Consider the following 11,170-nt stretch of genomic DNA (forward strand, 5'->3'; position numbering starts at 1 on the left):
GGCGTGGGGTCTCACTATGTTGCCCAGGCTGGTCTCAAACTCCTGGCCTCAAATGATCCTCCCACCTCAGCCTCCCAAAGTTCTGGGATTACAGGTGTGAGTCACGTTCACGTCACAGTCACGTCATCATGCAATAACGTCCCCTTCCCTCTCCCCTCCAGTCCCTGGCAACCTCCATTCTACTTTCTGTCTCTGTGACTCTGACGACTCTAGGGACCTCATATAAATGGAATCATACGGTATATTTGTTATTTTGCGTCTGGTTTATTTCACTTAGCATAACGCCTGCAAGGTCCATCCATGTTGTAGCGTGTGTCCCAAATTCCTCGCTTTCTGTGGCTGAATAGTAGTCCACTGTGTGGATGGACCACATTGTGTTCATCCATTCCTCCGTCAGTGGCCACTTGGGTTGCTTTCACCTTTGGGCTACTGCGAATAAAAATTCTGGGAGCTAGAACCATAAGAGGATACATTTTTGTATTTTGCAACGTGCTTATTTCCAAATAAGGTCACCTTCACAAGTCCTAGGAGTTAGGACTTGAGTTAAGCCACACATCTGTGGCGGATAAAATTCACCCCATGACAAGTGGTTCAAATTCATTGCAGGAAAAATAGAAAATGCAGAATATCGGTTACATAGATATAAATATATATGTGCGTATCTCAAAGCCCCTAGATAACCACTGTGAGGCTATTAATTTATATTCTTCCGAACTTTTTCCTGCGTAGACTGTGATCGTCACCCTTCAAGGTATTCCCCAGCGATTCTTGCCTCTTAGTATTACGCTCTTGTGAAGTTCCCTCTCTCACTGTCCGAGGGTGGGTCTCTTTGACCAAGAGAACGCGGAAGTGATGGTACATTACATCCAAGATTGGGTTATAAAAGACACTGCCCCTACTATCTTGATCACATCTCTCTCTCTCTTTCTCTGTCTCTCTCTCTCATCTCTGGTATCGTGTGCTCTGAAGGAAGCCAGTGATGATGAACTCCAGCCAGTAGCCATGTAACTGAACTTGGAAGAGGATCACCCCAACCCTGGCCAACTCCACAAGAGACCCTGGAGACCCCAACCCTTGGAGATCCTTCCACCCAAACAACTGGATCTCAGATCCTGAATCCTGAAATCTTAGACCTTTATACCTCAAACACTGGATCACAAGAACGCCCAGCTAAGCTGCTACTGAGTTCCTAACCCTCAGAACCAAACCTGGGTGAGATGATAAATGTTTGTTGTTTTAAGCAGCTAGATTTTTTTGAAGGGGAGTAATTTGTTACACAGCCATAGCTAGCTAATACATCCACACACGCATATATTTGATTTTTCATGCACTCAAAAAAGGGATCAAACCTTGCAAACTATTTTGTATGTTTACTTCCTGTAAATTATATTCTTATATCCCATGACAGTTTGGCTGAGAACTAGGAAGCTCTGCCAACTAACATACAATATGACCTCTGACAGACTCAGTTTCCCTACCTACAATATCAGGGATGTTTCAACCGACATCCTTAAAGCGAAAAGAACTTATATTTAGCGAGCAAGTTCTATGTGCCTCACTGTGTGACAAGCCTTTTAATGTATCATCTTATTCATTTATTCATTGAACACTTACTATGCGCCAGATCCAGTTCTAGACACGGGATACAGAAGCGAATGAAACAAATATCTCTGCCCTCGTAGCCCCAACATTCTAGTGGGGAGACATCGACAATAAATAACATGAATAAATATACAGCACTCTAGGAAGCAAACAGGAAAATAAAAGAGGGAGAGAGGATACCAAATATTGCAAGGCAGAGTTTAAATTTTAAATAGGGTGGTCTGGGGAGGCCTCATAAAGGTGACAGTTGAAGAAAGACTTTAAGGTAGTGGGGAAGGGAGCCCTGGGACGTCTGGGGGAAAAGCATTCTGGAAAGAGGGCACAGCCTGTGCAAAGGCCCTGGAGCAGGACAGCACCCGGCATGTTGAAGGCACAGTGAGGAAGCTCGTGTGCCTGGAGCAGAGTGAGGAGGGGGAGAGAGCAGAGAGGGGACAGGGGAGGACTTGGGCTTTGACCCTGAGGGAGGTGGGAGCCATGGAAGGCTGTCAGCAGAGGAGGAACGGGCCCTGACTCAGGTGCCCACAGGCGCTCTCTGGTGGCTTCTGAGGGGAGGACAGACTGGGGCAGGGGAAGGCAAGGGCAGGACCCAGGGACCAGGGCTGTGGGATCAGGGGAGCAATGACCGGGCAGATGAGGGTGGCGACCCCACATGGACGTTGAGTGAAGCAGCCAGAGTGTGGATATATTTGGAAGGCTGAGCCAACAGGGTTTGGTGATTTGAGTGCGCGCTTGAAAGAAAAAAAGGAGTTAAGGAGTATTTCGACCTCGACAACTCAGATGATGGAAGTGCCCTCAGCTAAGCCTCTCACTGGATCCTGCTGACGATACCATGTAGTAGAGTTTATCGTTACTTCCACCTTCCAGATGGGGAAACCGAAGCTCGGAGAAGGAAAGTGAGAACCCCAAGATCGCACAGCAAGAAGCATTCAAGATGGGATTCGAGTCAGGAACATCTGACATCAAACCTATGCCAGTCTCGTTTTGGGGACCAACTGTGTCTCTCTCTCCCGGAGCTCCAGAGCCATCTCCTCCTCTCTCGCTTAGTTGCTGTGACAATGAAACCCAGCGTATGAGTCTCCATTGGCTGCTGTAACAAGTGACCACAAATATAGAAGCTCCAAGCAACACGCATGCATTATTCTGGAGGTCAGAAGTCTGTCATGGGGCTTGCTGGGCTAAAATGAAGGTGTCAGTAAGGCTGGTTCCTTCTGCAGACTCCAGGGGAAAATCCATTTCCTGCCTTTTCCGGCTTCTAGAAGCCACCCGCATTCCTGGGCTCATGATCCCCTTCCTTCCTCAGTGAGGAAGAAAGAGAGAGAGAAAAAGAGAGAGAACAAACAGTGGCTCATGCTTGTAATCCCAGCAGCATTTTGGGAGGCCAAGGCGGGAGAATCACTTGAAGCCAAGAGTTCAAGACCAGGCTGGGCAACATAGCAAGACCCCACCTTTAGAAAAAATAAGAAAAATCATCTAGGCATCATGGTGCACGCCTGTAGTCCCAGCTACTTGGGAGGCTGAGGCAGGAGGATTCCTTGAGCCCAGGAGTTGGAGGCTGCAGTGAGCTATGATAACGCCTGGGTGACAGAGCAAGACCCGAGCTCTGATCTCCCTTTTCTTATAAGGGCACTAATCCTATCATGGGGGCCCCACCCCCAAGAACTCATCTAGCCCTCATTGCCTCCCAAATGCCCCACCTCCAAATTCCATCCCACTGGCGGATAAAACTTCAACATAATAATGTTGGTGGGACACAAAATTCAGTCCACCACAAGCACATAGTCACCAGTCTGGGGGATTAGGATGAGAACCTTTGTATGGGGGCGGGGTGGGGGGGAAGGATCATCGCTCTGCCTGCCACACTCAGCAAGGTCACAGGGCTTCTATGACCTCACTGTCCCCTAAGCATCCCACCCACTAGACACTCCCGCATAGTAGCTGGACAGGCAAAGGACTCCTCAGAAATTTGAATCCAGGTGTCCTAACCTCTAGCTGCGATGGGATCTTCTCGCGAGGAGGCTCAGAAGCCTTGTTCGGGGGTCCAGACCCTGCTGAAGAGGGTCAAGGCCCTCGTTATCAAAGCCCCGCCTCCGCCCCCGCCCGCCTCCCGGAACCCAGGCTGTACTCACGTGTATGGGTACGTGTTCGGGCACGTGCCCGAAAACAACCTCGAGCACCTGCCATCCCAGCAGGTGAGCAGATCTACAATTCTACCTTCAATCGGCAGGTCTGAGTCGGGGCACAGGGTGGGTCTCTCTGACCAGGAGGGTGTCCCAGAGGCGCGCCTGGGGCCAGGAGCCCCAGCCTGGCCGAGTGTGAGCGAGGGCTGGCTCTGCCTTTGCAGGTTCTAGACACAGGAGAGCAGTTGATGGTTCCCGTGGAGGTCTTGGAAGTGGGCAACGAAGGGGCCTTGTGGAAGTTTCTGCTCTCGGGAGCCATGGCCGGGGCGGTGTCCCGCACGGGCACCGCCCCGCTGGACCGCGCCAAGGTGTACATGCAGGTGTGTGCGGTGGCGGCGGAACGCGGAGGGTGGGGACGGGTGGAGATGACGCCGATGGGGTTCAGAGTTGGGGTGCAGGCTGAAGTGGGGGACTCCCGTGCCCTGGTTGAGAGCGGGGTTGTGGGCATGGCGGGGCAGATGCGGATGGGGCATGGACCTGAGTCGGGGGAATCTACTAGGGACAGGACCCAACACTGGGCCAAGGCTGGGGCTGGAAATCGGAGAGTTGGATGGGGGGATCTTTGGGTTGGACTAGAGAGAAGAGGAAGGTGGGATGGGACAGGAATGCGGGGCGATGCTGGCTTTGGGTCTGGGTTGGTTTGGACACTTGTAGGACTGGTCCCCGCGAGGCGAGGGAGGGGAAACGAGCTGGGGAGGGAGATGGGGCTGGGGCTGCGTGGTCGAGGAGGACGGAGGGGGCTGCTGTCCAGGCTGGGATGGGGACGGCGATGGGGTGCAGGGCTGTTCACGGGGCTCCTCCAGGGTCCTCCCTCTCCTGCCCCCCAGGTCTACTCCTCCAAGACTAATTTCATGAACCTGCTGGGGGGGCTCCGGAGCATGGTCCAGGAGGGGGGCGTCCACTCCCTGTGGCGTGGCAACGGGATCAACGTCCTCAAGATAGCCCCCGAGTACGCCATCAAGTTCTCCGTGTTTGAACAGGTGGGGAACGGATGGGATACTGTCCCCAGCTCAAGCCCAAACCCAAAACCCCTCCTGTACCCTCCCAAAGTCCAAGTCCTCGTCCAAGACACACATTCACCCTCCAGCCCCCTCCCCCCGGGCAGGTTCCCAACCGGAAGGTGGCCAGCTTCGCTCTCACTCTGTTCTCTCCCGTGCCAGTGTAAGCATTACCTCTGCGGAGTACACGGGTCCCCGCCCTTTCGGGAGCGTCTCCTTGCCGGCTCCCTGGCTGCAGCCGCCTCCCAGACGCTCATCAACCCCATGGAGGTAAGAGAATGTCTGTCCCCGCACAGAGGAGACAAACACCATGGAAATTAGTTGCCATCTTTCTCCTCCCCTGCTTAACCTGTCCTCTTTGTGACGCAGTCACAGCTCACTGCATCCTCGAACTTCCGGGCTCAAGCGATCCTCCTGCCTCAGCCTCCCAAGTAGCTGGGACTACAGGCGCCGCCACCACACCCAGCTTTTTGAAAAAAATTTTTTGTAGAGATAGGGTCTCGCTTTGTAGCCCTGGATGATCTCGAACTCCTGGCCCCAAGCAATCCTCCCACCTCAGCCTCCCAAAGTGCTGGGATGCCAGGTGTGAGCCACCATGCCCAGCCCCTCCTCCTTCTTGATATGAACTATGCATCAGACTTTTGAGTAGAAAGTACGCAGTTTCCTTATACCGCTCCCTCCTCACACACAGTTTCCTCTGTTGTTAACATTTCACATTACGGTGCCATATTTGTTACAACTGATGCATCGATGTTGATACATTATCATTAAGGGAAGCCCATAGCATACATTAAGTTTCACTCTTTGTGTCGTATAGTTCAGCGGGTTTTTGACAAACGTATAATGTGTCCACGTGAATAGTTTCACTGCCCTAAAAAGCCCTGGTTGGCTACCTACTCACCCCTCCCTCCTCTTCTCAATCCCTGGCACCACTGATCTTTTTACTGATACAGTTTTATGCTCTGTCTTTAACTTTTTTTGAGAGAGAAAGAGACACAGTCTCTGTTGCCCAGGCTGGAGTGCAGTGGCGTCATCATAGCTCACTGCAGCCTCAAACTCCTGGGCTCAAGGGATCCTCCTGCCTTAGCCTCCCAACTAGCTCGGACTACAGGTGTGCACCACCACACCCAGCTAATTTTTTTAAATTATTATTTTTTAAGATGGGGTCTTGCTATGTTGCCCAGGCTGGTCTCAAACTCCTGGCCTCAAGTGATCCTTCTGCTTCAGCCTCCCAAGTAGCATGCCACTGCACCCATCTTTCATATAAACTTTTTTTTTTTTTTTTTGAGACAGAGTCTCACTCTGTTGCCTGGAGTAGAGTGCCGTGGCATCAGCCTAGCTCACAGCAACCTCCAACTCCTGGGCTTGAGCAATCCTACTGCCTCAGCCTCCCGAGTAGCTGGGACTACAGACATGCGCCACCATGCCCGGCTAATTTTTTTTTCTATATAGATTTTTAGTTGTCCAAATAATTTCTTTCTATTTTTAGTAGAGACGGGGTCTTGCTCTTGCTCAGGCTGGTCTCGAACTTCTGACCTTGAGCGATCCCAGAGTGCTAGGATTACAGGCGTGAGCCACCACGCCCGGCCTTTTTTTTTTTTTTTTTTTAAGAAACAGGGTCTTGCTCTGTCACCCAGGCTGAAAGGCAATGGCCCAATCATAGCTCATTGTAACCTTGAACTCCTGGCCTCAAGCGATCCTCCCAAAGTGCTAGGATTACAGGCGTGAGCCACTGCACCCAGCCCGTATAAACTTTCAAACCAATCTGTCAGCTTAAGAAAACAAAATCACCTAGTGGTATTTATTTGTGTCTCAGTGGGATGGTGTTCAATTCATGAACAAGTTTAGAGATTTCTGCCTCCTATATGATGCTGAGTCTACGTATGCAACAACATATTCCACTCATTCAAGTCTCTCTGAATGTCCTTTAATGGCATTTTAAGGTTTTCTTCCTATAACTCTTGCACTTGTCTCATTAAGCTTCTTCCTAAATGCATTAGTGTCCTATTGTTGTGGAACAAATCGCTACAAATTGAGCAGTTTAAAATGACACACGTTTGTTATCTCACAGTTTCTGTGGCACTGGTTAGGTGGGTCTTCTGCTTAGGGTCTCATCAGGCCAAAACCAAGGTGTCCATTTGCCTACAAGGGAACGCATCTGAGGCTTGGGGTCCTTTTTCAAGCTCCGTGGTTGTTGACAGGATTGAATTTCTTATGATTGTAGGACTGAGGTCCTCCGTTCTTAGGGACCACCATTGCTCTCTGCCACATGAACATCTCCGTGCACAAGGCAGTTTGCTTTTTTGTCACCCAATAGGAGGCTGGGTGTGGTGGCTCATGCCTACGATCCCAGCACTTTGGGAGGCTGAGGTGGGAGAATTGCTTGAGGCCAGGAGTTTGAGGCTGCAGTGAGCTGTGATGACGCCACTGCACTCTACCCTTGGTGACAAAGGGAACCCTGGGAGGGAAGGAAGGAAGGAACAAAGGAAGGAAGGAACAAAGGAAGGACAGAGAAGACCCAATAGGAGAGTGCTTCCTAGCTCTCTGACTTCTTGTTTCTGGCTACAGACTCTCATTTTAAGCACTCACTGATTAAGTCAGGCCCACTGAGAAGTTTCTCTTTTGATTACCTTAAAGCAGCGGTCCCCAACCTTTTTGGCACTGGGGACTGTTTTCATGGAAGACAATTTTTCCACGGACTGTGGGGGGTGGCGGAAGGATAGTTTCAGGATGATTCAAGTGCATTACATTTATTGTGCACTTTATTTCTATTACTATTACATTGTCGTATATAATGAAATTAATTATACAACTCACCATAGGTTGGGGACCCCTGCCTTAAAGAGAACAGATTAGGGGCCTTAATGACATCTGTAAAACCCCATCACCTTGGCCTTGTGACATAACCTCCTCAGGAAAGTGAAATCTCATCATGTTCACGGTCCAGCCCATGCTCAAGGTCGCGAGAGCATCATATAGGGCATGTTTATGGAGTGGGGTGGCCTCTTGTGGACCATCTTAGAATCTTGCCTGCCACACTAGGTGTTCTATTTTTTGTGCAACTGTAGAGTTGGCAATATTGGAGTATCTCATCAAAATTCTGATTTCTGGCGGCTTTTGGAAAATTGGCAGGTCTGGCCACCTGGGCCCCGAATTCCCATGGAGGAATTTGGCAGGAGCTCGATCACAGCTAACAGATCTCACTTGGCTCATGTCACTTCTCTGGCCTTCTTGGTCTCTGTCAGCACGTGCACATCTGACATTCAAAATTTAGAGAGCAGTCCGGGGAGTCCGATGGATCTATGTTTGAAACCCAGGTCTAAATCCAATGAGTCACCTCACTCCCTACCCTCCCCAGGTGCTGAAGACACGGCTGACCCTGCGCCGGACAGGACAGTACAAGGGGCTGCTGGACTGCGCCAGGCAGATCTTGGAGCAGGAGGGCACCCGCGCCCTTTACCGGGGCTATTTGCCCAACATGCTGGGCATTGTCCCCTATGCCTGCACCGACCTGGCCGTCTACGAGGTGTGGGTCCCAAGAGACGGTGTCAGTTGTGGGGGAGGTAGCCAGGCTTTGAGTGTGAGCTTTCTCTTGGCCCCTTTCGCTTTCAGATGCTCCAGTGCCTCTGGCTCAAGTCAGGCAGGGACATGGAGGACCCCAGAGGCTTGGTCAGTCTGTCGTCTGTGACACTGTCCACGACCTGCGGCCAGATGGCCAGTTACCCGCTGACTCTGGTGCGCACCAGGATGCAGGCCCAAGGTCAGCTGGCCCCTGGTAGCCACTGCCTCACCCTAGATCTCTGGGTGATCTCATCTCCCGGAACCGACCCCCAGACTTTCCATGTTGGATCCTGGCCACATTCCCTGACCCCTGAGCCCACCAAGACTTACCATACTCCCCCCAAATCTGATACCAGCCCTTAAATTAACCCTTAAAAAATCACTAAAACTAACATCCATCTCCCAGCTGACCCCCACAAACTTCCCAAAATGTGACCCAGGCCCCCATACAGACCCCAAAGACAAATACTCCCAAAATGATCTCCCAACTTCTCCAAATCAGACCCAGCCCTCAACTGGCTGCACAAGCCAGTATGGTCTCTAAACTCACCAAGTCTGATCCAAAACTCACACCCTGGGAACGCCCCTAATCTGAATCCCCTAAATGGATTCTCAGCCAATTCACAAACCTCAAAACCAATTCACAAATCTCAAAACAGGGCCTTAGCCCACCATCCTGATCTTGAAAATGGCCCCAAACTACCCCTGGGTACACTCCCCAAATCTCTAGTAGATCTCAGATGTTCCCTCCCAAATAAGTTCTAATGTCTTCTAAGATGTTCCTTAAAATGAATCCCAAAAGCTCCTACCTGCTTGATACCCCCATTTCCCCAAAAACTGACCCATTTCCTCTATAAATCGTCCAAACTCCTCTCCAAGTGACCACTGGGCCCCTAGCCCTGGCTTCAGCCCTCACTTCACATTCCAGCCTCCCAGGAGGTGGAGTCATCTCTGGCCAAGTCCTGAGCCTGCCTCTGTCCCTGCAGACACCGTGGAGGGCTCGAACCCCACCATGCGAGGAGTCTTTCGGGGGATCCTAGCCCAGCAGGGCTGGCTGGGGCTATACCGAGGCATGACCCCCACATTACTGAAGGTGTTGCCAGCAGGTGGCATCAGCTACGTGGTGTATGAGGGCATGAAGAAAACCCTGGGCGTATAGCCTGTGAGCTGCATGACACTTCCTGGGCAGAAATGGGACAGAAGGACCCTTTCCCTCCATGGCCTCAAAGAGCCCTCCAGGCTCAGGTCCTGGGGCAGTTTTTGGTGGCAAAAGCAGGCTGGAGACGAGGATGAGAAGATTCCTGCGCCCACCTCCCCCACCCCCGGGTGCAGCCTGGGACTAGAATTTTGGGCTCCAGTCTGGCTCCTTGTAGCTCGTCCTAGGGCGAAATGGCCAATGCGCAGACAACCCACAATAAAGAGATGGCTTCTGCTGGACATGTCTGGGATCCCTGGGTTCAGGAAGGGAAATTGGGGACCTTAGGTCTCTGGACCCTAAATGAGAATTGGAAGCTTGGATGATGTCTGGGTCCAGGTGAAAAGTTGAGGGCCTAGGCTGGGAATTTGGGGGCTCAGATTCCGGGGCCTTATGTAAAGGGGGTGTGGGGTGTGGAATTAGGGGCTGGGAGTCCTCGGTTTTTCGAACGGACCTAGGACTCTTGCGTTCCGGAGGGCAGTTGGTTCCATGAGTCCTGGAGGAGAAGGGGAAGCTCTAGATTCCTGGGGCGAGAGAGGAGAGAGGAGGGGGATCCCCGGGTTTCGTGCTCTCTCTCCGCCCCACCCCCGGAAGCACCCCACGTCCAAGGCTTCAAGCAGGCCACGTGCTGGGCCTACCCAGCCGGGCTCCTGGGGAGCTAACCCAGACGTCAGGCCTGAGTTCGGGCAGCCGGTCGCCACCGCCCACGTCGGCTGCCATTCACTCCGGTTCCCGCTAATCCCCTCTCGCGGTCCGGCGGCCAGCTCCGCCCCAATGCAGCTGCGCTTCCACTGGCTCCCACCAAAACTGGGCACCTTTATTTCCTTTTTAGCCATTTGTCCCGAGCAGTGTCAGTCACCCCAACACCCGCCCCTGCCACTCAGCCATTGGTTTAGAAGTCAGGGCCAGAGAGGGATTCTGGTTAACAAGGAAAGCAATCAAGTCAAACCCAACCTTATCATCCAGAACTCGTCAGGGATTGGACTAAATCGGTTGCCAATCTTCACAAGTACCGCCTACCATCTGTATTCATTGGCTTGAATGAGCGACTATCAGGACAATCGCCCGCCCAACCCGTCCAAAGGTGGGGGGGGGGTCTTTCACTAGGCCCCGCCTCCCGGTCCACGTGACTCTTCCGAGCCTTCAATCTGGTTCAGAAGCCGCCCCGCAAATCTGGAACTCTCGCGTCATTGGGCCTCCCGCCTTCTCGGATCGCCTTGATTTGCCCGCCCAGCTCCGGCAGTCCACAGCCCATTGCCTCTGAGAGCTGTCAGTCACTAAACGCCTCCCGCCCACTGCCTCTCGCTGCATTCCGATTGGCCGCTCGCCTTCAGACCCCGCGATTGGTGTCCGGGGTGCGGCAGCCGCCTCCCATTGGCCCAGTAGAGCTGTCCGTCACGCTGGCGGCGGGAGGGGGCAACCCTCTCCCCCTCGTCGTCTTCCCAGCCGCTGGGTTCCCAGAGTGCTCCGCGGCCGTGTGGAGCGAGGCCTTGTTCCCGCGTTGAGCCGCCGCCGCCTCCTCAGCTTCAGCCTCCGCTCCAGGCCCGGCCCGGCCGCGCCATGTCGGACTACAGCACGGGAGGACCCCCGCCCGGGCCGCCGCCGCCCGCTGGCGGGGGCGGGGGAGCCGGGGGCGC

The 11,170-nt window shown here is 52.8% G+C and overlaps 1 protein-coding gene across 1 annotated transcript; it reads left to right on the forward strand.

Moving 5' to 3' along the window:
• Positions 1-3,596: 3,596 nt before the first annotated feature.
• SLC25A41 (solute carrier family 25, member 41) lies at positions 3,597-9,579 on the forward strand. Its single transcript, XM_012646205.1, has 7 exons — positions 3,597-3,791; positions 3,944-4,099; positions 4,607-4,759; positions 4,940-5,047; positions 8,136-8,303; positions 8,390-8,537; positions 9,325-9,579. The coding sequence occupies exons 1-7, from the start codon at positions 3,597-3,599 to the stop codon at positions 9,495-9,497; spliced, it is 1,101 nt and encodes a 366-aa protein (XP_012501659.1). The 3' UTR covers positions 9,498-9,579.
• The last annotated feature ends 1,591 nt before the right edge of the window (positions 9,580-11,170 follow it).

This window comes from Propithecus coquereli, unplaced genomic scaffold, assembly GCF_000956105.1.
Source record: "Propithecus coquereli isolate 6110/MARCELLA unplaced genomic scaffold, Pcoq_1.0 Scaffold241, whole genome shotgun sequence".
Taxonomy (NCBI): Eukaryota; Metazoa; Chordata; class Mammalia; order Primates; family Indriidae; genus Propithecus; species Propithecus coquereli.

Excerpts from the sequence above, each read along its gene's own strand:
- SLC25A41 (XM_012646205.1), top strand. The coding sequence starts at position 3,597 with ATGGGATCTTCTCGCGAGGAGGCTCAGAAGCCTTGTTCGGGGGTCCAG. Across the intron at positions 4,100-4,606 it reads GCGCCAAGGTGTACATGCAG|GTCTACTCCTCCAAGACTAA; the intron begins GTGTGTGCGGTG and ends CCTGCCCCCCAG. Across the intron at positions 8,538-9,324 it reads CACCAGGATGCAGGCCCAAG|ACACCGTGGAGGGCTCGAAC; the intron begins GTCAGCTGGCCC and ends CTGTCCCTGCAG.